Below are 26,589 nucleotides of genomic sequence, written 5' to 3'. Positions count from 1 at the left end.
ACCCCTGTTCCTAATGAGAACCAGAGATAGACTGTCCCTAGGGACATGATGCCAGACACCCCATTATGACAGATCCTGGCCTTTGTGGTTTTGGAGAGCCAGAAGGCATGTTAGTCATTCTTTGGCCTAGCACTCGGGGGAATCGTTACATTGAAATACTGCCCATGTTCTGCTAGGGTGGAAACTCTCACTCCTCCTTTTCCTTCCAACCTCCAGCAAAAGAGAGAGGTTTTGAAAAGTATTTAGCCAAACATAAAAAGAAATGCATACTCTTGAGCAGCTACTAGTTGCGATATGGACTGGGCTAGGCATTCCGGAGCCACTCCTGTGCCTGGAACAGACTTGTCATTCAGCCATGAAATCTGTCACTCTGCTCTTCAAACTCAGCCTGGATAGCCTAGTAATGAAGCCTATTGGGGATGAAGGGCCTTATTCTGTAACCCCTCATGTGTAACTCTCAGAGGATCTGGGGACAGATCTATGTGCAGAGAGGCTGCAGAATCAGTGGGAGAACTCCTGATTGGAAATAGACAACGTCATTAGGCGGAGAGCATATGGTCAATATATTAGACAAAGGGCACCCCAAGTGAGCTGTTTTTATGAATCCTTTGCCTCTGTGTATGAGAGCCATATATTGGACAAGCTTAGTAGAGAGAGAGATGTGTCTATATATGCTTTGCCAGTACCCTGCATGTTGGGTAAGGCCTCTGGAAGGACTTCTGTTGTATGTAAATAGACCGTATGATGGGACAAGTGATGGAATGAGAGTGTTGCTAATAATGTACCCTTCTCTCTGGTTTCTACCCAGCTTGCAGGAGGAATCATTCTTGGTGTGGCACTCTGGCTCCGTCATGATTCGCAGACCACAAATATCCTGTACTTGCATCTAGGTGACAAGCAGGCCCCTAATACATTCTATATTGGTAAGTAGTGCTGGGAAAGAAGTAGGCGGGTGGGTGTGGAGGGAGTGAGGTTTGTATGCATCTCCATTGGTGGTGGTACCTGCACAACTTGTCCTGTTCCAGCGAAGCATGACATACCCAGAAATGCAGAGAAAGCACTGTTGCAGGTGTGACCGGGGTCCTAGTGGGGAGCTAGCTAATGGTTTCTCAGTTAGCGTGAACTGCAGAGAATGGGGCAGCCAAACCCCCAAAAGCTAGTGGATATTCAAATACTTAAATTTACCAAACTAGCATAAAATAGCTTCTTTATTATCTCACTGATTACTCAGAAGTCCAAACAACAGAGTTCCCTTAAAGTGATCTAACCTCAGACCTCCATGCAGGTACCCACGTCAAATATAATGTTGATTTATGTAAATCTTATTCAATCATATAAAAGAAAAGCTTCTACCAATCCCAAAGGATTGAACACGTTACCTCCCAGGTTAGTTAATGTTTCAGATCTTACCTAAGTACACGGTACAGCCATTTCTTATTAATTAAACTAAAAATTTCTAAAAAACGAGAGAGTATGGTTAAAATATCAATATACATACAGACTTGAGTTCAGTGCATTGAGGTGCAATTCATAGCAGAGATGGTAAGCTTCGTAGTCTCAAAGAGTTCCTTTAGAATTCAGTTTGTAGGTCATAGTCCAATGTCCGAATCTCATATTCACCGAGTACCAGCATAACTGGGACCTCAGTCTTGTGACTCAAACTTCCCCGATGAAGTCTAAGCAAATCTGAGATGACAGAATCAGGACCCAAGCATCTTTTATACAATTTCATGTATTTTGACAAGTTGGAATTCCTCAGGGAACAAAAGGTAATCAGGATGACTTTGAAGGAGGTCCATCACTGGTACTTAGCTATATGAGTTAACCTAAGGCCATTTGCTTGTTCCTCCACCATTCACAGTACATTTCAAAGAGATGAATACCGAGATATCCTGTGCTTACAATTCATTTACATGATAGGATGTTGTTTTGACCTCTGAATTATCAGAATACAGTATAGACAGGGACTGTTGATTACATTGTCCGCCCTACTCATACATATGTAAATACACAAAACACAAACATTTTCTCCCCATGTCTTCTGTGGGTTATTTATTTTGCATAATGTTTAACCTTTTCTAGCCATGTGTCAAAGCAGGCATCCTAAAAACATAATGTATGCTTGTGACGTTGAATTCTATATGACTTTATGGAAATATGTGAAAGAGTATGAGTATAATGTAACTGGAATATGCTTCATGCAAAAGATCTCTTGTAAGGTATCATTACAAAGCTTATAATCCATTGAGTGTGGTCATCTTATTTGTATAAATGTAACACTCTTGTATCTGAAATTAGAAATATGAAATATAACTAAGGGCCTATTGTAATTCAGTTCTATAACTATACTAGGTTTAGACTTGCATGTTTTATTTTACTTGGTAATTCACTTTGTTCTGTCTGTTACTACTTGGAACCATTTAAATCCTACTTTCTGTATTTAATAAAATACTTTTTACTTATTAATTAACCCAGAGTATTTATTAATACCTGAGGGGGGCAAACAGCTGTGCATATCTCTCTATCAGTGTTATGGAGGGTGAACAATTTGAGTTACCCTGTATAAGCTTTATACAGGGCAAAACAGATTTATTTGGGGTTTAGACCCCATTGGGAGTTGGGCATCAGAGTGTTAAAGACAGGAACACTTCTATAAGTTGCTTACAGTTAAGTTTGCAGCTTTGGGGCATGTGGTTCAGACCCTGGGTCTGTGCTGGAGCAGACTGGCGTGTCTGGCTCAGCAAGACAGGGTGCTGGAGTCCCAGGCTGGCAGGGAAAGCAGAGGCAGAAGTAGTCTTGGCACATCAGTTGACAGTTCTCAAGGGGGTTTCTGTGATCCAACCCATCACAATGCTCATTATGGCAATATATGGAATAAAGTGTAGGCTAAAATATCTCATACTAGCAAGATATGACATGCATGTGCAAATCCTGTTTGATTATATGTAACCTGTATTGCATGTTTCTCAGATGCTAGCGTCAAAGGAGTTAAAATGAAAAGCATGTTTAAAAAATATCCAGCTTTTCTGTGCAAGCAGTAAAGAGAATTTCACCTGTCCCATTTTCACTAATATCCTTTAAATATGTTTAACTTCAGGAGGGAGTTGTATGATGGGTCTGGACATAAGGGAGAGGAGGGATTGCTTGCTGTAGCTGTTTTTTGGGATTGTTGCTTCTCTGCTGCAGGAATATGGAGCAGCTGAAGGAACAGTCGGCAGTGGAAAATAAATTGTTGAGACCAGCATGACTCATGTTTTCCAGGCGTGTGCGAGTGTGTTAGGTTTAATGTGATTTCAGTAATTGGTCAACGTTCTGACTTGTTGGAAAGGGGAGACCCTTATTTGACTGTGCTTGTCTGCACTCGAGCAGCAGCTCAAGTCTTGGAGAATTGGCTTGAGCAGGATGTCTGCTTTCCAAGGTCCCCATTTCTTATGAGGTTTGACCTCTGTGCTGTGTATCTGAAATCAGCTGTCTGTCTGCAAGGGGAATGCTAAGGATGCTGTGTGCGGTGCCGGGAGGGGTGTGTGGAGGAGATGATGACTGCAGTGTACTGGGTGTGGACCAAGCATTCCTGCATTCTCAGGGGTAGACACACAGGAAAGAGATGCTGTCATGGCTGGGGACCTGGGGAAGGAGGACATCTGGAAAAATTATTCTCCATTCCTGTTCAAGACAAAACTATGTATGGGTCGAATTCTCCTCAGATCTGCTCCAGTTTAACTCTGTTGACTTTAATAGAGGTTTACCTGATTTCCCCCCCCCCCGCCACCCACTGGTGTGAAAGAAGAATGAGCCCCATAGCTTCTTCCCCACCACTGTCCACTCAGACAAGATGTCTTCAATATCTGCAGATATAGTTCTCCACCAGGTGGAGATATTTTAAGGGGCAGCCGCCTTCCAAATGCTGGAGAAAAGGAAGAGTGAGGTGGCTGTCACCAGTATGGGATAGTCATACAGCTCGGGGGTTTAGAGGTGTGGAGATAATCCTTCCTGTTTTGAGAACGAGAAGAGACTTGGAAATAAGAACACTGTCCCCTTAGGTGGAGAATTGTTCCTAGAACCACAATCCACTTCTCTCATAAGGCCCTCAGTAGACTGCATGTGACAACCCTAATATAATGGCAGGCTGCTGATCTGTATAGATTCAGAGGATACTAAAGACAGTCTCTGGTTGTGTTGGTTAAACTTCCATAACACTAGCACACCACTCTTCCCTGTCAAAACAATGGGTTTTACAGTCGCACTACAGCCATCTGGATAACTGGAGTGCATTCGGACAATGGAGGATGCCTGGATTGTGCTAACAGCTGCTCAGACTTGTGCTTGAGTTCATAAATGGATCCATGCACCTGGATATACACCCTTCATGTGCCCTCGGTGAGCCCAACTTTTCATAGAGCTCCACAACTGTCAAGGTTCCTTCCCCACTCTGAACTTTAGGGTACAAATGTGGGGACCTGCATGGACACTTCTAAGCTTAATTACTAGCTTAGATCTGGTAACTCTGCCACCATCCAGAAATTTCAGTGTCTGGATCACTTCTTGTTCCCCCTAAAACCTTCCCTTCCCTGGGCAGCCTTGAGAGGCTTCATCAATTCCCTGGTGAACACAGATCCAAATCCCCTGGATCTTAAAACAAGGAAAAATCAATCAGGTTCTTAAAAAGAAAGCTTTTAATTTAAGAAAGAAAAGTAAAAAAAAAAAATTCATCTCTGTAAAATCAGGATGGAAAATACTTTACAGGGTAATCAGATTCATATAGCCCCGAGGAACCCCCTCTAGCCTTAGGTTCAAAGTTACAGCAAGCAGAGGTAAAGTCCTCTCAGCAAAAAAGGAACATTTACAAGTTGAGAAAACAAAAATAAAACTAATCTGCCTTGCCTGGCTGTTACTTACAATTTTGAAACATGAGAGACCTGATTCAGAAAGATTTGGAGAGCCTGGATTGACGTCTGGTCCCTCTTAGTCCCAAGAGTGAACAACACCCAAAACAAAGAGCACAAACAAAGACTTCCCTCCACCAAGATTTGAAAGTATCTTGTGTCCTGATTGGTCCTCTGGTCAGGTGTCAGCCAGGTTTACTGAGCTTCTTAGCCCTTTACAGGTAAAAGAGTCATTAACCCTTAACTATCTGTTTGATGCCCCCCAAATCTCAGACAGTGTGGAACCACACTGGTGGTGATTTCTTCCTAAACTTTAGAATAAACAGATTAATAAAACACATGCACCTTTACATATACTACTAATTTTATGTAAAACTACAAGATTTTTTTACATTCCAAGGACAATTTAACTAGTTAACTCCGGGAAACTTTCATGGGAGAGTGCATCTACTTTGTTAGAAGCTCCTGAAATGTGTTGAATTTCAAAATCAAAATCTTGGAGAGCTAAACTCCATCAAAGCAGTTTTTTGTTGTTTCCCTTGGCAGTATGAAGCCACTTTAGTGCAGCATGGTCAGTTTGTAGCTGGAAACACCGTCCCCAAACATATGGGCGTAGCTTTTCCAGGGCATACACAATGGCGTAGCATTCTTTTTCACTGATTGACCAGTGGCTTTCCCTCTCAGACAGTTTCTTGTTGAGAAACACGACAGGATGAAATTCTTGATCCAGTCCTTCCTGCATTAAAACTGCTCCTACATCACTCTCAGATGCATCTGTGGTTACTAGGAATGGTTTGTCAAAGTCTGGGGCCCTTAGCACAGGGTCAGACATGAGTGTTGCCTTAAGCTGGTTAAAGGCCTTCTGATACTCATCAGTCCACTTAACTGCATTTGACTGTGTCTTTCTGGTCAGATCTGCTAGTGAGGCAGCGATTTGGCCGTAGTGTGGTACAAATCGCCTGTAATATCCAGCCAAGCCTAAGAAGGATTGGACCTGTTTCTTTTATGTTGGGACAGGCCACTTTTGGATAGCATCCATCTTGGTCTATAGGGGAGTTATCGTTCCTTGACTCACCTGGGGTCCCAGGTTAAGTCACTCTGTTTTGGCCTATTTGACACTTTTTAGCCTTAACAACAACCCTTAACTATCTGTTTATGACAGCAACTGACATGACATTCACGTTGGGTGCTGAGCTCTCTTGAAAATCTGGTCTTGCGTGCCCAGAGACTGCAGAGATGCATTGGTTGTAAATGCATGTAACGTTAGCTTCACTGTACTTGGATCCTTTCCCTTTCTACTGCCTGTTGAGGGAATATTAAAAAGGCAGAACTTACCATGCCAGGCTGGACCCAATGTTCCATATAGTCAGATATCCTGCTACCAGCAGTAGCCAATATAATCTGCTTCATAGGAAGGTGTGGCAATTCAACTTCTACTCCCCCAGCAAAATGACACACCTAGTCAGTTTTCTATTGCTGTACATAGGGGTGGAAGGTGTTAATTCCTGAATCCACAAAGGGCCTTAGTCTTCCTCCAGGGCCTTCTGTAGACTTCTGCACGTGGACACTGTTGGCCTTTATTCAGAACATCCCCTCTTTCAATATAAACTCCAACATGGTGAGACCGATGGGGCAGAGAGCTCAGGTGTCTAGTTACCCCAGGGATTGGCCCAAAGATCAACTTCCTTCTCAAGGCAAAAAGTGAGTCCCTTCCCTGCACCTCTGCCTGAGGTGAGCTACCCAGAGGACAAGGAAACTGGGAGGAGCTGTTCATCTTCCTCCAAAATCTGAGAGAATCGAGCAATTGGACAGCAAAACGGTTTCCTCCAGGGTTTTGTCTCCCTCTTTTGAGCCTTTCTGCAAGGATGTATATGCTCAGGATTGGCTCCAATAGCAGGTGCTTGTAATGTTTTAACATGACAGAATCAGCAATCCAACATGGGCCTATCAGACTTAAAGTAGGAGCACCTTACCACTGGCTTTCTTGACACTCAACAATGGATGTGATCTCTTTTTTTAAAATTTCATGAATTATAGTCAGTAACAGATCTGCCTAGCTTCCCTGTGATGACTGTAATTCCCATTCAGTAATAGTAGTGGAGTATTTCCTTCAGCTGCTCCCTGCCACTCCCAGAGTGTGGAGCCTGAGATGGCTTTTATAATTAAGGCATTTCCTTCTCGGTACACCATACCCTGCTTTTTCTCCCCCACCCTTCCCCCACAACATTTCCATTTCACAGTCAGGAGCTTCTGTAATGTAGACTGGCATGCTGTGTTCTTTCCCTTGCAGAATATTTTAGTGTCCAGTGTGAGGGTTTATTCCCAAAATTTACTAGGGTATTTTTAACAAATGTTGGCATGACTGTGGGCCAGCAGAAAGCAGTAGAGCTATCTGGGAATGAAGCTCTGTTTAGTTGATAGATCTGGTGAGGCTGCAGGGATTGGTAGGAGGCAGATTGGCCATTTTGTCTGCCTGTGGAGATCTGTTCTGCAGAGGCTATTATGCAGGGGAATACATGTGAAGGACCTAAAGTGACAACCAACTCAGTCAGTTTTACCCACAGTGGGGAGAGTGCTGAAACCAGCAAGGAAGGACTGTATGGGAAGCTGTAAGGGATATGGGGTGTCGCACTAGACATCTTTGCTCATTGGGTGCGGTATGCTGGAAGGCTCTATCTTCCTTCCCAGAAATGAAGCTGCTTTCCCCGTGACAAGGCTGGCATGCATGCTCGTTCCCAGTGTTTGTTCTCCAAGTTTCTCCATTCCATGTTGGCAGAGGGAGTGGAGCAGCTGGATGTTGTTTTAATGTTAGAGTTTTGGTTGTTCCCCCTCCTTCAGTTGCTGCTTTGATTCAGTAGTGAGGCCAAAGCTTCAGAGCGCCTGTTAAATGTCAGTTAAGGAAAGAGCTCCCTGGGGTGCTGCCGTGGGGAGGGGAGGAGTCTGCAGTGAAGCACAGTGGAAGGAAGGGGAGATTCTCACATGATGCAGGCCCTGGACCTTGACTGTTGGATGCACCTGTTGCTACAAATTCATGTGGCAGTGCGCAGCTGCTGTCCCCATTCATGTTTTCATTCTTTGTTGAAAGCCACTTGAAGCTGGGGTTTTCCACAGGAAATACTCTTTTTGATGTGCTTTAGCTTCCCACTGTCTTCAACCAGTTCCATTTATCTGCTTGTTTTGAATTGGCTTCCCAGGACATAACAAGATTTTATTTGTTGGCTCTTTCAGTTTGTTGTTTTAAATCTATCTAATCTTAGCTGCTTTCTGCAACCTTCTTCATTTTGAACCTCTGTTCTGATTGTGGACATGACCATCCAGAAAATAGTATTTAACCCCTCCAGCTCTTCAAAAGACAAGTTTGTCTTTCAGCAACTTAAGGCAGGGGGGCACTTCCTGAGGCCACGTCCAGACTAGGGTATTAAAATCGATTTTAGATACGCAACTTCAACTACGTGAATAACGTAGCTGAAGTCGAATTTCTAAAATCGAGGTACTCACCCGTCTGGACGGCGCGGCATCGATGTCCACGGCTCTCCGTGTCGATTCCGGAACTCCATTCGGGTTGATGGAGTTCTGGAATCGATGTAAGTGCGCTCGGGGATCGATACATCGCGTCCAGATTAGACGCGATATATCGATCCCCGAGCAATCGATTTTAACCCGCCGATGCCGCGGGTTAGTCTGGACGTGGACTGAGTAGCAGTTGTTTACCTCTGTTGTGGAGCAGTAAGGCAATATGCACAGGCGTGCTTTCTTTGCATTAGAGCTGGGCACACAATCTGCTCATGCATCATATACACATGCATGCCAAGCCCTTAGCTGATGCTATTTTTAAAAAGAGTTGTTGACTCCTACCATCCCTCTCTGGAGAATAAAAATGGTGTGGGAGGTTAAGGTGATCTTTCTCTCTCACATCCTCTAGTAGGGAAATGTTTGAATGAGCACCTACCTACCCTGTTCATAATTATATTCTCTAATAGGGAGATTTCTACAGACACATGCACTTTCACAAATGTCTCCTAGCGGTGAGATTTTTCAAAGGCATACCACTATCTTTCGGTAGGAGTTGAGTGCCTTGATTGCCTTCTGAAAATCTCCTCCTGTATCTTGAAGGAGCAGCCGGCTTGCTCCCAAATGCATCCTCCCTCCACCTTATTGATAGTTGCAAAATCAGAAACACTGCTGCACGCCACCATTGCATCTGAAATGCCCACTCTACACTGCAAACATAGTATGTGTTCATAAGTTGTTAGAAACACACTGGTAGAGGATAGTAGAGATTAGGACACTCAAGCAATTAAAAAAATTAATCACAATTAATAGTGCTGTTAATAATAGAAAACCATTTATTTAAATATTTTTGGATGTTTTCTACATTTTCAAATATTTTTATTTCAATTACCACACAGAATACAAAGTGTTCAGTGCTTACTTTATATTTATTTTTATTACAAATATTTGCATTGTAAAAAAAAATAAGAAATAGTATTTTTCAATTCACCTAATACAAGTACTGCAGTGCAATCTCTTTATCATGCAAGTTGAACTTACAAGTGTAGAATTATGTACAAAAAATAACTGCATTCAAAAATAAAACCATGTAAAACTTCAGCGCCTTGAAAGTCCACTCAATCCTACTTCTTGTACAGCCAGTCGCTCAGACAAACAAGTTTGTTTACATTTGCAGGAGATAACAAGAAGTGGGCAGCATTTACAATGCTGAAAGTGAGAACAGACATTTGTATGGCATTGTTGTACCTGGTGTCACAAGATATTTATGTGCCAGATATGCTAAAGATTCATATGTCCCTTCATGCTTCAACTATCATTCCAGAGGACATGCATCCATGCTGATGACTGGTTCTGCTCGATAACAATCCAAAGCAGTGCGAACTGATGCATGTTCATTTTCATCATTACTAACACAAGGTTGATTTACCTTTTTGGTGGTTTGGGTACTATAGTTTCTGCATCAGAGTGTTGCGCTTTTAAGACTTCTGGAAGCATGCTCCATACTTTGTCCCTCTCAGATTTTGGAAGGCACTTCAGATTCTTAAACCCTGGGATGAGTGCTGTAGCTGTCTTCAGAAATTTCACATTGGTACCTTCTTTGCATTTTGTCAAATCTGCAGTGAAAATGTTCTTAAAAATGAAAAACTTGTTGGGTCATCATCCGAAACTGTCATAACATGAAAAAATGGCAGAATGCAGGTAAAGAGCCGGAAACATACAATTCTCCCCTAAGGAATTCAGTCGTAAATTTAATTAATGCATTATTTTTTTAATGAGCGTCGTCAGCATGGAAGCATGTCCTCTGGAACAGTGGCTAAAACATGAAGAGGCATATGAATATTTAGCATATCTGGCATGTAAATACCTTGCAATGCTAGCTACAAATGTGCCATGTGAATGTCTGTTCTCACTTTCTGGTGACATTATAAACAAGAAGCGGGCAGCATTACCTCCTGTAAATGTAAACAAACTTATTTCTCTTAACAATTGGCTGAACAAGAAGTAGAACTGATTGGACTTGTAGGCTCTGAAGTTTTACATTGCTTTGCTTTGTTTTTGAGTGCAGGTACGTAACAAAAAAAAATACATTTGTGCATTGCACTTTCACAATAAAGAGATTGCACTACGGTACTTTTATGAGGTGAATTGAAAAATACTATATCATTTTTACAGTGCAAATATTTGTAATAAAAAATCTAAAGTGAGCACTGTACACTTTGTATTCTGTGTTTGTAATTTAATCAAAATATTTGAAAATGTAGAAAAAATCCAAAATATTTAATAAATTTCTATTGGTATTCTATAGTTTAACTGTGTGATTAAAACTGATTAATCATGACTAATTTTTTGAGTTAATCTCATTCGTTAACTGTGATTAATCAACAGCCCTAGTATAGATACATACTTTTTTATAAGCAACCTGTTGACCTGCCAAACTCTCTAACAATGGATTAACCATTGATTAAAATATCTACTAACCCTTTATTCCCAAAGTGTCACCAAACTAGTTACCAGTGCTTCTGGATAAAGAACTTCATTGGGAGACACTCTTTCATCTCTCCACTTTGGCCTAGAGACTGTGAATGGTAATGTAATGGCAGGGCTGCTGGAACAATTTGTGTAATGGGTGTGCTGAACCAAACTGTAAACCCTATATATGATGGAAACCACTTCAAGCCAGGGAGTGCAGCAGCACCCCTACTTCCAGCACCTATGTGCAATAGTGTTAACGTGTCTCCAGTTGCATAAGCTGTAAGTACTAGAGTGACAGCATGTTCCATCTGCTGCAGCTCCAACAGTCCCCTGCCTAAACTTTAGCGAGGCAGCAGTGCAGGGATGGGACCAGAGGCAGAGGGCTGCTCGGGTCTAGAGGGGTTAGCTGACAAAGGGCTCATTGTTTAGTCCCAAATGAGCATAATGGGAGCTCGGTCCTACTTGGCTGACTTAATCCAGCTGAGTAAAGCTAGAAGCTCTATCCTGCAAATATTTCATTGTGTGCTGTACAAAGTCGTTCCACTGAGGGCAATGGGACCACTCACAGGAGGAAAGGTTTGTAGGGTCAGGCCCCCAGGTTGTAATCTTGTGATCCTGGCTGCCAAGGCACACGTTTCCTCTCCTCCTTCAATCCCATCAGGGAATGTAATGATGCAGGTGGTGAAGCGAAGCTGCTGGGAGCTTGCAGGGGAAAGAAATGTAAAGGAAGGGAAAGTGAGGGGGTCACTGCTGGAGAAGAACTATCCACAGAGGCTGTGAGCCTTTAGTCATTTTTCGGCAGGCTTGTGGGGGTAGAGGCAAGAGGCTCAAAGCACAGAGGATGAGTCACACCTTCAGGGAAGGAATGGCCTGTGTGTGCTGTGGGGAACTGAGCTATCACAAGTATCCAGTACACCTTCAGAGAGGGGGTGGAGGGAACTAGATGCTCAGTGCCCCCTTAGGGGCTTGGCGCTAGTTAAGTGCCATGGAGAGGCTAAACTGAGACACCGATGACATTCTGCATTCAGCATGGGCTGCTTGCTATTACCACATGCTGTGTGGGGCAGCGCTGCTATCATTGGCTCTCCCCTCTTGGCTAGTTTGTAAGAGGATATCAGGATTTGTCAGATCACTTTTATTTTTAATGTAAAGAGTCACTCTCTGCACGTAAAATGGAAGCATTTCTAGGAAGGCTAGTTCTGTAACCTCACTGAGTTTCATTCAGCTGTCTCAGTCTGATGCTTCTCCTCCCTGTGTTATCTCTCTTTCTCCCATTCAGCACTTTCCCTATTTAACTCCTTACTCCAATCATCCCAAGCGTTTTTTTGGGGGAGTGGGGTGAGGGGCCTTCAGTTGCTAATTTTCCTTCTCAACCCTGTGGTTCAAATTCTGCTCTAGGCCCCATCCAAGCAGCCCCCATTGTAGATAGTCAATGGGGATTGTACCGATGAAGCAGAGGGTAGAATTAGGCCTTTTGTCATCTTGGATTGCTGTTTCCCCTGGAAAACAGGGTTAAGGAGGGTGCCATATTACTCATTAACCCCTTTAAATTCTAATAGGAAATCTGTATTGAGCACCTACATCTTTCTGGTTTGATACTTCCTACCTGTGAGACAGTCCAAACACTTTGACTAGAGGTTTACCTGACCTCCTCCCTAATCTATGGGAGAGGCAGCTCATGATGTAAAAGGAAAGACTCTATTGTGTCAGTTTGCTGGGTGCTGAGGTCCTGCTTGCCCTGTGATTCTCACACGAATGGTCTTGGCCCTAGGTTGCATTAGTGGAGCCGGCTGAGATATTTAGCAGCTGAGCACAGTAACTCTAGGCATGCTGTCAGCACGTGTTTGGGTGCAGGATGTTCCAAGATAGGTGCTGGGATGGGAGAGGTGGATGACATAAGAATGTTAGCAACTTATCTAGCCTCGCATGATGAATCCATTATGGTGACGGGCTGGTTCTGCTGAAGGAGCACTGACATCAAGGAGTCCCAGATCCCACAACACTAGGTGTTTTGGTCCTGCTGATTGGATGCAAACATCTGAATCACAGACATCTTGTCCTGGCTTTGGCAGGATGAAGGAAAGCTTAGACTGGAGTCTAGCTAAAGTTCAAAGTTTTTGGCATATTATATCACCCTCTCGCCCTCATGGTTGTTATTTTCTCTCTTTCAGACTTCTCCAGGGGTAGTTGGTAATGTTGCTTTTACAGTGCTTGTCTACAACCTGCAGTAGTTGCCATTTAATCCTTCACATGAAAAACAGGGAGCACTCTGCATCACCTCCTCCCTCCTGGGTTTATTTTTCTATTTCTCATCAGACTGCCATTGAATGCTGCAGTCATATGGCTCTTGAAACAAACTAACTCAGCAGATCCTAAATAGGAAATCTGTATGCACCTGTTAATAGCAAGTGATCGAATAACACCCTGCCCTGCGCTCTGACGATTTCTTCACTGGGGGTTGAGCCAGTGCAAAGGATACAATGTTCTAGTATGAAAATTGTATTCCTTCTCACTTCTTACAATTTATTCTTTTCCCTCACCCCATCACCTAGTGCACTCTAGGCTGTTGCTGTATTAGGCTGCGGTTCCTCCGTATGTTAGTCTAAGGATGCTGTCCATGTAAAATCATGTGACACTGTCTGGCATGAGATGTACTAGGTATGCCTAGGCAAATTCCACACACCCCTCTAGTCATGCTGCTTAGAAACCCTTGTCAGAATATAATACTGCTTCCTGCCCAGTATAGCTAAGAATAACACATGCTTATTGCTAGGCAGTCAAAGTATTTTCTCTTCTCTTTAGTGCAGAGGTCGACAACCTTTCAGAAGCAGTGTGCCGAGTCTTCATTTATTCACTCTAATTTAATTTAATGCCAGTCATACATTTTAACATTTTTAGAAGGTCTCTTTCTATACATCTATAATATATAACTAAACTATTGTATGTAAAGTAAATATGGTTTTTAAAATGTTCAAGAAGCTTCATTTAAAATTACATTAAAATGTAGATCCCCCTGGACCAGTGGCCAGGACCCAGGCAGTGTGAGTGCCATTGAAAATCAGCTTGCGTGCCGCCTTCAGCACACGTGCCATAGGCTGCCTACCCCTGCTTTAGTGACTGAACCATAAAACACCAGGTCAAAAAGAAAGCACAACCAAGCCCATGTTACCAGCTTCACATGAAGGCTTTCTACACCAGCCCAGAGATGCAACACTTTAAGGACAAACCTGGGTGCCTACAATCACCACTGTGGCTCTAGTTTCATGTAGGGGGTTTTTGCTGCCCATCATCTTCAGGATGGGACTACCCTGCAGCCTTCAAGTTTCAAAGACTGGCTTCAGCACCAAATAAATATCCTCATGAGATCCCACTTTCATGGTGATGTGATCACACAATTTCATTGTTTGCAGTAAGAGTCTAGAGGCAGCTAAATAAAATAACCGAGCTTCAGAAGAGCTTACATAGACTTCAAAGGGAGGAGAGAAATTTCCACCATCTTCCACAGAACTCCAACCCAAGACTTTCCGAGCTTATAAAGTGACAGAGCATCTGACGGAACAGCATATTAGACACATTACACCATCAGAAGAGAATCTCATTGGCTGATTATTTCTCAGGGGCCTGACACAGATTCTAGCATCAGTGAAAGTTGCTTTTCCAGATTAATCCTTCCATGGGTTTCTCATACACCAGCAACTTTCAAGATATTGCAGTTCTTTGATTTTGTTCCAGAGGAACCTTCTGGAATTTTTGTTGAATTTAGTGCTTGTAAAAGCCCTGGGGATTACGATTCCCATTCTCAAAAGTGACTATTGATTTTTTTTGAGTGTCCAACTTGAGACACCTTTAAAAGGGCCTGAAAAATCAAGCTCCTTTTAAGGTGTGTCAAGTTGGGCATCCAGAAATCAGTAGTCATCTTTTGAAAATGTTAGCCTAAAGTTTGGCATATTTAGCAGCTGGGCATGTTTCCTCCCTCACCAGTTCAGTCTCTGCTATTTCTGTGCAATCTCACAGTAAGGATGCTAATGAACACAGTTCTTACTGATCAGAAACTACAAAAGTAATTTCACATTGGCCACTACATAACTCCGTCAGCACTGACCTGGGCTGGATTCAGACTAACAACCTAGGGTCTTGGATATGTATCCATTTAACACTCCCCATGGCCAACTTATAACTCCTGAGTGTCAGAACAAAGTATTAATAGAAGTAGTGCTACAGCCTGAAGACCTATAGGGATATTTCCAGTAGCGTACGAGGGACAGGCAGACCAAATCAAACAGGTCAAACATCTGAGTGTCAAGACTTTGTTTTATAGTCTCTCTGTACTTCTCATTCTAGTAGAAGAGGAAACAAGAATCCTGACAAGAAATTAATAATCAGAGAAATCTAGTATCAGAGGGGTAGCCGTGTTATTCTGGATCTGTAAAAGCAGCAAAGAGTCCTGTGGCACCTTATAGACTAACAGACGTATTGGAGCATGAGCTTTGGTGGGTGACTCTTTGCTGCTTTTAGAGAAATCTAGCTGAATCTGGTCAGGGCTAGAAATATAAAAGGGAACCTGTTGGCAGACAGCCTTTTAAATAAGGCTGCAGAGGCAACCCTGGCAATTACAGGTTGGTAAGCCTAACTTCAATACTGGGCAAATTGGTTGAAACTGTGGTAAAGAACAAAATCTTTACACATAGATGAACATGATATGTTGGGGAAGAGGGACATAGCTCTTATAAAGGGAAATAATGCCTCACTAATCTATTAGAATTCTTCGCAAGTCAACAAACATGTGGATAAGGGTGTTCTAGGGGATATAGTGTACTTGGACTTTCAAAAACCCTTTGACAAGGTCCCTCACCAAAGGCTCTTAAGCAAAGTAAGCAGTCATGAGATAGGAGGGACAGTCTTCTCATGGATCAGTAACTGGTTAAAAGGTAGGAAGCAAAGGGTAGGAATAAATGGTCTATTTTCAAAGTGGAGAGAGGTAAATATCCTTGGGCATCCCTTCAACGTATTGATAAATTATCTGGAAAAGAGGGTGAACAGTAAGGTGGCAAAACTTGCAGATGATGCAGAATGACTCGAGAGTTCAGTCCAAAGCTGACTGTGAAGAGTCACAAAACGATCTCACTAAATTGGGTGATTGTGCAACAAAATGGCAGATGAAATTCAGTGCTGGTAATTGCAAAGTAATGCAAGTCGGGAAACATAATCCTAACTATACATTTAAAATGATGGGGTCTAAATTAACTGTTACCACTCAAGAAAGAAATCTTACAGTCATCATGGATAGTTCTTTGAAAATGTCCGCTCAATGTGCAGTGGCAGTCAAAAAAGCTGACAATGTTAGGAGCCATTAGGAAAGGGAGAGATATTAAAAGAAAATATAACACCACAATATGAGTCCATGGTATGACCACCTCTTGAATACTGCATGCAGTTCTGGTTGCCCCATCTCAAAATCAATGCATATTAGGATTAGCAAAAGTATGGAGAAGGGTAACAAAAATGAGGGATATGGAACCGCTTCCATATGAGGAGAGATTAAAAAGATGGGGACCGCTCATCTTAGAAAAGAGGTTACAAAGTGGGGCTATGATGGAGGCCTATTAAACTGTGAACAGAATGGAGGAAGTGAATAGGGAGTGTTACTTACCCCTTCACATAATACAAGAAAGAGGCATCACCTCATGAAATTAATAAGTAGCAGGTTGAAAACAAATACAAGGAAGAACTTCTTCACCCAACACACAGTCAACCTGTGAACCTCATTGCAGGGGTGTTATGAAGCCCAAAAGTGTAACTGGGTTAAAGAAAGAATTAGATGAGTTCCTGGAGGATACTTAGCTGCTAGCCAAGATGGTCAGTGACACAACCCCATGCGCCGGGTGTCTCTAAACCTCTGACAACCAGAAGCATCTGACAATGTCAGAAGACTGGATACTGGACTAGATTGACTGTTGGTCTGACCCACTGTGCCCATTCTTATGTTTTATTTTTGCATCTATGCAGCTACTGGTCACTTCAGGAAAAAGGGATGGATGGGAAGGAAGTTAAGACTTTTTTCTCAGGGGTGGCATAACTACACATGTAGTCTGAAGATGAACCAGGCATTCAGTGCTCCAACTGCTAAGGGAGGAAGGAGAATGGAATCCTGCTGGGAGTGCTTCCCCCTAGGCCTGCTGCTGGAAGGGAGGTAGGGGAGGTACAATCAGACAAGTAGCTTCTTTTAGAATCCCCTCTGCAGCTGCAGTAATTCAGGCTCTCAAACTGGTGGCGCAGATAACAGAGGCTCTCCAAAAGTGAGGAGTCCTAAACCACTCCTTTATCCATTTTGTTTAAGAGCTGCCCGGCGTTAATTCCTCTCAAACCACTTTTTTATTTTTCTCTGATCCTTTCCCACCAGTTATGTCTGCCCCACGGGTCGTTTGTGTCCTTTCTGCTTTGTGAGGCTGCCAGCTGCTTAATGTAAAGCTCCCATTGTTTTTAAGCTGTTGGTTTGTTTATTTCAAAATCTGCTGTGTATTCAGGTACCTGCTTAGCCTCCAGACTGGATCTGGGCATCATCCACAATGGGGACAACCTCAGAATATGTACCAACACCTGCCCACTTTGTAGTTCTAACCAGCAGAAACTGGTCCAGTGGGTGTTTTTCAAGACTGGATCTTCCATCTGTGAAGCTTGGATGATGATCTGTCCTGATTATAGAGGTGTGCAGCCAGCGCATTAGTCCTAGTGCTGCAGGCCATGTTCCTGGCTCCTCTTTGTTATGCATGCACTTCACGGAATAAGCTTAAACCCTCTTCCTCTTCCTGCACTACCCAAGAGGCAAGATAGAAAAAACCTGAGTGTGGAATCTGTCTGGGTTGGGAGCTAGGGAAGTATTTGGGGTGGGTGCTTTGTTCTTCCTTTCATGAGGAAGGTGGGTAATGGGCATCCCGCTCCCTTCATCCCGCTCCCTTCATCCCTCCCCACAAACAGGCTGTATGCACTGTTTTGATCTCTCCCTGCACGTCCTCTGATGCAGGATTTCTGGGGCTCTGCTCTCTGGCTTGTGCTGCTGCTGCATCTGGAAGTCATTAGTGACCACTCAGCAGCAGCTCTGCTCTCAGGAAAGGGAAAAGAGAAGGAGGAGGGGCCAGACATGTGCTGATGGTGGTGGAATTGGATAGAAAAGACCACCCCCCACCCCCCCAAAAAATTGGGAGTCGCAAAACGCCCACCACCACCACCATGGAAGAACACAAATCAAATATAACCCAGAGAGGGAAAGAGTGGCTGGCTTGGTTAATTCCCCTGGGAAGCACAACAAAATTAACATGGAGACTCTCCCTCCCTGTCTTTTCCTCTGTCTAAACTGGTACTGCTACTACTCCCTTGTGTGTGAAGAGAGATCCTGCTCCCTGTAGTGCCTTCCCCTTAGCTTTAAAGGAAAAACTAATGTTGCCCTCTTGTTCTTCCAGAGGACTCCTCCTAGCCCATTGCTATGGGGCTCCCTTCCTCCCTCTATACATGAGGGAGTGCCTTCAGACCAGGACCTCTTGGTTGTGCAGCTCCTCCACAATACTTATACAATACTCCACAAATGAAGATGACTCCTCCCTTGCCTCTTTCCCGAACCGGGTCCCTCTACTCTACGCAACACTGTGGCAGCAGGCAGGGCAGGATGTGCGCCCAGCAAGGCAGGGTGTGCACCGCCAACCGGCGCCTCGGGGTATTGCAGATGTCTTAAAGACTTAGACAGATGATCCCTGGGAGCAGGTCTGGAGGAAGGAGCGAGGACTGGCTAGAACTCCCTTTTTCCTTTGGGAGTAAATAAGTGTGGACCCTAGCCAGGAATTCCTATGCCACAGTGCCTCTGTTCTTGCCCTCTTTTTAAAGGGCATCCCCAGGGGAAGGGGCGAGCACTCGGGCAGACAGGACTTGGAATGTGTCCCAGGCTTCCTGTGGAGAATGCCTTGGTGCTGGGTTTTTTGGAAACATTGCCATGGCAACCTGGGTGGAAGAGACTGTATTCCATTAGCTAAACAAGTTAAAGCTGCTGAGAGAGAGAGAGAGAATCAAAAGGAGGAGTGGGGGAGGGGAGCAGAGGACATTGACTGAAAGAGCCAATAGTATGTTGCACATTGTAGTGCTTGCTTGTGTGAACAAGACTGAGCTATTGTGTGGGGGAAGGAAGGTCCTATAGTTCTAGGATCCCAAAGTGCATGAGTCACTCTACCAGGAATGTGCTGGCCTCAGTTCCTCTGTTTCATCAAGGCCAATTAAAAAAAAAAAAAAGCCATCACTTTTTAAAGTGAGCTTAGGGCAGACAAAAGATGCTGGATTGACTGACAGCCCTGCAGACCAGAGTTGACTGTTTAACCATAGACCAAGAACTGGCATGGGCATCCTCAAACAACTAGTATCATGCCTCATATCTGACCTGGTGAGACAACCTTTTAAGGTGCATCTACACTGGAGCAGGAGGTGTAACATCCAGCTCAAGTAGACATACCCCTGCTAGCTCCACTCAAGCTTGTGCACTAAAAATAGAAGTCTAGCTGCTGCAGCATGAGCAGGGGGACAGGTTAGCAGCCCAGAGTATAACACTGTCCAAGACCCCAGGTATTTACACAAGCAGGCACCTACCTACGTGCGCTGCCACAGCTACGCTTGTGTTTTCAGCGCTCGAACTTCTAGATCAGAGCTAGCACCAATGTATCTACCAGGGCTAGAAATTTCACCCTCAGCTTCATTGTAGATATGTTGTGCTTTCTGATAAGGGCCTAGTAATAGCTAGACTGACACCCCCACCCCAAAAATTCTTTCTTGCATATAGCACTGTCAAAAGCAAAGGGCTCCTATCTCACTACCCATTTCCAGAGGCTTGTCCCAGTCTGTCCTGCCTTTTCACGTGGTTGCAGCCTTGGGTGGTCTCTGTGGCTTGAAACGAGCTTGTTCCCTGCATGCACCCAGCACTGTTTGTCCTGTCTCATGTCATGCAGCTGTTTGCCTGAAGAGGCCTTTGCAAGCATCTGAAAATCCTCACCAGATGGTGGGGGCATAGAAAAGGGCAGACGACGTGTTTGTGTTGTCCCCTTATGTAAGGTTAGGAGGAGTCCTATGTTCAAACATAAGAAGAGAGAGTTGTATCTGTCATCCTGCCCCTCCTGGGAAGATGCAGATCTCTTCCCTCTGCCATGAGCGTATCGCAAAGCTGAATCCAGCAGAGACTGCACTGACAGCAAGAGGTACAGCAATCTGGGCCTATACAGCACCCACCACTAGGGGGGAGGAAGGGGAGATAACTTGTCCAGAACAACATCTGGAATGACTTCCTCTCAGACATTCCTCAGATACCAGGGTATGTGTCGTCACATCTGCCCCAGGAATCTTAGAGGAGCTCAGTCCAGGAGAGCCACATCAGACCCACTTTTTGGTTCTGTACTCTTTGCTCTCATAGAGACTAGATTCTGAATTTCTCAGTATCATTTCTGCTGCTGAGAAGAGAAGCTAGAGCTACAGTGTGGCTTTGATTCCCTAAGCAATGCAAGCAAACCATTATATGGATAATGTTGGTTTGGGGTTCCTATTCTGTTCTGCAATCTCCCCACCACCATCACCACCCAGCCTCCTTTCAGAGAGGAAATCCTGCTGGTAGCCTAATCAGTCCAGGTTCTTTGCACTGTCCTAATTGCTATATTATCTGAGAACTATGCCCTAGGATCCTACGCTACTGCTAGCAAGGGCCAGAATAGTGCCTAGAAGCGGAGGGTGGAGAATTGGTTGAAATTGCAAACTATAATGAGCTATTTGCTGGCTGTTGTTACTAGTGGAGCTCTGGCTTCTCACAGGGTTATAGTCTTCAAATGGAAAAAATGCTCTGGGCACTGGGATTCTGTTTGTTCTAAACATCTCTAATCAGAATCTTTAATTAAAAAAACAAAAAGAAAGTAAGGAACTAATAATTTTTGTTAATCATGGAAAAGCCGGAACCCATGCTGAGAAATTAAATGTGAAAGGCAGACAAAACCATTATCTAAATGTAGCTTACGCTGAACAGTAACTATTAGTATTGCAGTACTGTATAGCGCTATAAAGGTGCTTGGGGCTTTATACAACTTCCAATAGGATACAAACCCTGTTATGCAGAGTTCACGACCTGAAACCGTAAAGACAAAACTTGAGAACCCAGTCTCTGCCATATCTGAATGGGGAGACTAGAATAAATATGGGAAGGGCACTTGAAAGTAATGGGAGTTGCCCTGGTAGAAAAGGGGCGCTCTGCCTGATTTGAAGTGTGCTCCTCAAAATGTACATGTGTTTCACACTCCGAGAGGCCAGGGTTTGGTGTGTCCACTTTATTGCTATTTTCTGCCAGGATAGGTACACTATTAACGTGTCAGCCCTTTCCTTAGGAAAGGCTGCTCATTCCAGGTCAGGCTGCAGAGCACACTGCAAAGGGAATTCTCTTGACTGCATAGCCCCTGGTCTGGAGAGAGGGCCACCCTTTCTTCCCCAGCCCCTTCAAGATGGGCTTCAGACCCTCAGATTGGGTTTGAGGAAAATATGCAAGAACACTCCCTCTTCCCCCAAGTAACTCAGTGGCTTGATTCTTGAACTTTTGGCACTGCCTTTCCCTCAGGAAAGCTGCTAACTTGATCACTGTGGAGTCTCCAGGGTACAAGAGTGTATTGTCTGATAATTTTTGTTGTTGTTGTTTAAATAAACTGTAGAGAAGCATCTCACTCTGTTGGCTTCCAGTAGCTTTCATTGCTCTGGCTCTAATAAAGGCCATTTGTTTGTGTCTTAGAAAGAAACTGGCTTGAGTCCCAAAAGCCTTTCAGTCTTTGTGTCGCTTTCGGAGTGCAGTCCAGCCATCCCAATGCTTTCCCCACTAGGCTATCTGCCCTCACTTCCCCTGAGGAACAACTTCCATCCTCTGGACTTCAGTTAGGAAGCTCCAAGTAGGACGTGGGGACTGTTGTATTGAAAATTCAGCTTCTCCGGCGCCTGAATTTTCTCCCCTACCATGAATTGATACAGAGTTTGGAAGTGGGGCTGCATCCAATTCCAGATTCCTTTCCAGTGGGCTAGAATCCAGTTCGGGTATTTCTTTTTTCAGGGACTGGGCCTGGAGTACATTACAGGCAGACTCTGGCATCCAGTTCAGATTCTCCTTTTCATTGAAGGAAATAATCAGTATGCTAAAGGGAACCTCCTACGCTAGCAGCAACTTCATTATCTACAGACAGCTCTTTAGGGAGAGTGGCAGAGAAAGCAGAGGTTCTGTCCCTGCTGTCTGTCTGTCTGCCTATGCTTCTGGACAGAACTGAGAGTGCTGAGAAGCAGCCACACAACAAGCTTCTTCTGGCAGACACCCAGGAGTTTGCCGTGGCCAGTCCTTAAATCTCTGTGAGTGGGCGGGGTGGAGGGGGGGAGAGGTGGGGAATTCTCCCTCATGCTCCCACTGAAAATGGGAGAACTCTCCTCCTGGCTTTACATCTGCATTCTGTCCCAAACAGAGCTGAGCAAGTTGAATGGATTTTTTTTGTTTGTTAGGGGACAGACCTGATTCTGAAACATGTGGCGGGTGGGGGAAGGAATCCAGTTTGCTTCAAGCCAAAACGGTGGGATTTTTTTGTCAAACAAAAATCCTGAAAAACATAATTTCAAATTGACTGAAATGTTTGACAATTCAAAGCCAAATTTTTAAGCAGGGTTTTTTGTTGTTATTGGGTTGGTTTGTTTTTTTCTCTTTCATGTTTTGATTTGGCCATGTTTGGGTTTGTTTCACCCGTATATTTTTAAAATTGGCTAAATTTTGAAATGGCAGCATGTTGACTTCTAAAAGAAGTGGAGTTTTCTCCTCAGCCAAAAGTATTCATTGAATTTAGGGTGACCAGATAGTAACTGTGAAAAAACTGGACAAAGGGTGGGGGGTAATAGGCGCCTATATAAGAAAAAGTCCCAAAAAACGGGACTGTCCCTTTAAAAATGGGACATCTGGTCACCCTAATTGAATTCAACACAAACTTGTGAAAAGTTGCAGAGCACCAAAAATTGTATTCTTTTGACAAAAACAAATCTATTCGTCAAAAAAAGTACTCAGTTCTAGTCCTGAATGACACACTACCTTGACCACAGTCCAGTGTATATGAACGACAAACCTCCCCCACTTATTCCCTCCCAACACGCCCACAACACTTGCTAGGATTTTTGTTAATGGGAGAGTTACCCTCTTCCCTTCCTTCTCCCCTCATTGACACATCTTCCTCCTCTAATCCATCTTTATTTCCAATCTCTTAATATAAGGATTTAGCGGAGTTTGTCTCCACAAAAGCATCTAACATCACCTGCAGCACAAGCTGCTCCCTCTCTTTTTCTACAGAGGTCTTTTTTTTTTTTTTCCTCGCCCATTGAAGTTTTGACTCTGAGGGCAGCAAGACTGGATTTAGCAAGATTCGTTACAGAAAGGAATTTCTCCAGTCAACTTGTCTGTCTTTAAAAACCTTCCCTCTGTCTGTGGAGTTGTATGCTGGCCTCCTGCTAATCTTCATCTGACAAGATTGTGTTAATGCCTTCCCATCACTTCTTGCCCCTCTGTACCCTCCTCCCCATGCACACACCAAGACACTACTTCCCCATCTCATTGGCCTCCTACCAATCTGCTCTGGGTAGTGATCCCCTCTGTCTTTTACTCCCTTTCACCACTTGACCTGTGGCAGCTGAGCTGATGTCTGAATTGGACCAAACTCTCAGGCTCACAAAATTCTAGCTATTGGCCCCAAATCTTCCATGGTTTACAACTGCCACAAGCGTTCTTCCTGACTCCTGCTCCAGTTGACAAAGTCTCTGTGACCACTTAGTTTTTCTGTGTCCGCCGGTGTTAGAGTGTAAAGCAGACTGCCTTGGCAGGTCCTGGAAGCGCTTCAGGGGCAACACACTAAGTCTTCCTGGTTGTGGGGGAATGGGGTAGTTCTCAATGGGCTCCAACCAGCCTGATGGATGCAGAGTACTCAGGTGTGGAGGAAAGAGGATGGAGGGGATACTGAAAGAGTGTTGTTTTTATCGCAGTAGCACATAGTGCCCCAGTCATGGACCGGGATCCCATTATGCAAGGTGCTGTATAAATACAGTCCCTATATCAAAGAACTTAAAAGCCCCATCTTTAAAGAACTATAAAGCTGACACTATAGGAGTGAGCACTGTGGATTCTGATGGTAACCAGAATACTTGACGCTCACAGGTTGTGACTGGGAAGAAAGTTCGCTTCCTCCCACAATTAATTACTTTATCTTTCAGTGACCATTACGAGCCCGTTGCCATGAGGATGTCAGAGTCACTGACTGCAAATCCCATTGGGTTTCATGGAGTGGAACTTCCTTCTGCGCCCAGACTGCCTTAGTGCAACCCTGGTTGCCTTTGTTTCCCTTGCAGCTGGTTTCCTCCAATTGCTGGTGGCTGTGCATAGCAACATCTGTTACATAAATGCATCATTAACAATGGGACATTAAACACTCCTAAAGTTAGGAGAGTCCAAACATTCAGGCTGCTCCCACAATGTTATCTCTGCCATAGAATGATAGAAATGTAAGACTGTAAGGGGCCCCAAGAAGTCAGCTAGTCCAGAAGTTCTCAAACTAGGGTGTGTGGAATGTATTTTAGGGGAGGGGAGAGGAAACTTACTGCGCACTTTCAGAGCTAGGTGGCTGGAGAGCAGCAGATGCTGGTCAGGCACCCAGCTCTGAAGGCAGTATCGTCGCCAGCAGCAGTGGAGAATTAAGGATGGTGTGGTATTGCCACCCTTACTCAGTGCTGCTACTAGATGGCAGCACTGCCTTCAGAGATGGGCACCCGGCCAGCAGACACCGCTCTACCTTTAGAGCTGGCCAGCCACAGAGCGGTGGCTGCTGGCTGGGTGCCAGAGTGTGTGTGTGTGTGTGTGTGTGTGTGTGTGTGTGTGTGTGTGTGTGTGTGTGTGTGTGTGTGTGTGTGTAAACTACTACAGACACAAACTGGAGGGGGGGTCTTGATCAAATAAGTTTGAGACCACTGATCTAGTCCATATCCCCAGTGATGAGGCAGGACCAAGTATACCTAGACCATCCATGACAGGTGTTTGTCTAACCTGTTCTTAAATCTCCAGTGACAGGGATTCCATAGCCTACCTCAGAAATATATTCCAGTATTTAATTATCCTTATCGTTAGAAAGCTTTTTCCTAATTCCTAACCTAAATCTTCCTTGCTGCTGATTAACCAGATTACTTGTCCTATCTTCAGTGGACATAGTGAACATTAATCATCATCCTCATCATAACAGCCCTTAACATGTTTGAAAACTGTTATCCAGTCCCCCTTCAGTCATTGTCTCCCCCCCTTCTCCCCAAGACTAAACATGCCCTGTTTTGTTAACCGTTTGTCATCGGTCAGGTTTCCTAAACTTTTTATCATTTTCGTTGCTCTCCTCCAAACTCTCTCCAGTTTATCCACGTCTTTCTTAAAGTGTGACACCTAGAACTGTACACAGTGCTCCAGCTGAGGCCTCACCAATGCTGAATAAAGCAGGACAATTGTCTCCTGTGTCTTACATATGACATTCATGTTAATATACTCCAGAATATGAGCCTTTTTTGCAACTGCATCACATTGTGGATTCATTTAGTTTGTGATCCATTGTAACCCCCAGATCCTTTTCAGATGTACTACCGCCTAGACAAGTTATTCCCTATTTTATAGCTGTGCATTTGATTTTTTTTCCCTTCCTAAATGAAGTAGTTTGCATTGGTCTTTATTTAATTTCATCTTGTTGATTTCAGAACAATTCTCTGTATTTTTCAAGGTTGTTTAAATTTTAATCATGTCCTCCAAGGGGTTTGCAAGTCCTCCCAGATTGGTGCAATCAGCAGTTTTTATAAGCATACTCTCCACTCCATTATCTAAGTCATCAATTAAAATATTTAATAGTACGAGACCAGGACAGACCTCTGAGAAGTCCCCACTAGATACGTCCTCCCAGTGAATCGTTGATAACTACTACTTGAGTAGGATTTTCAACCAGTTGTGCATCCACCTTTATAGTAATTTCATTTAGACAACATTTTTCTTAGTTTGAGAATGTGCTATGGGACTATCTCAACAGCATCACTAAAATCAAGGTGCATCATGTGTACTGCTTCCCCACTATCCACTAGGCCAATAACCCTGTCAAAGAAGGAAATTAGGTTGGTGTGGCATGACTTGTTCTTGACAAAGCCATGCTGGTGGCTGAGTTTTACTGAACGACATATCTTCCTGAAGCATAGTTTAGTTACTGCTTTATATTGCATAATTGCTGCTGATTTGTTTAAGTAACGTATTAGGGTGCTTGGAGCTTGGGATATCCACCTCTTGTTCTCAAAAATCCAAAGTGAAATAAATAAATACTGCAGAGAGGGTTGGATTTTCCAAAGTGCTCCACACTGACCTAATGACAGGTTTCAGAGTGGTAGCCGTGTTAGTCTGTATCCGCAAAAAGAATAGGAGTATTTGTGGCACCTTAGAGACGAACAAATTTATTGTAGTATAAGATTTTGTGGGCTACAGCTCACCTCATCGGATGCATGTAGTGGAAAATACAGAAGGAAGACCACACACACACACACCCCACTCCCCACCCACCCCCACACACACCCCACACACACACACGGAACATGAAACAATGGGAGTTACCATACACATTATAAGGAGAGTGATCAGTTAAGG

General features: G+C 43.9%; 1 protein-coding gene across 1 annotated transcript in view; it reads left to right on the top strand.

Moving 5' to 3' along the window:
* Positions 1–26,589, top strand: part of CD81 (CD81 molecule) — a 71,806-nt gene that overhangs the window by 28,637 nt on the left and 16,580 nt on the right. Inside the window, exon 2 of the mRNA XM_030560574.1 lies at positions 809–923. Coding sequence (XP_030416434.1) covers positions 809–923 — 115 coding nt within the window. The remainder of the gene's footprint in view (positions 1–808; positions 924–26,589) is intronic.

Source organism: Gopherus evgoodei, chromosome 4 (genome assembly GCF_007399415.2).
Source record: "Gopherus evgoodei ecotype Sinaloan lineage chromosome 4, rGopEvg1_v1.p, whole genome shotgun sequence".
Lineage (NCBI taxonomy): Eukaryota > Metazoa > Chordata > Testudines > Testudinidae > Gopherus > Gopherus evgoodei.
Note: the sequence above shows the minus strand (reverse complement) of the source record. Positions and strands in the feature narration are given on the sequence as shown.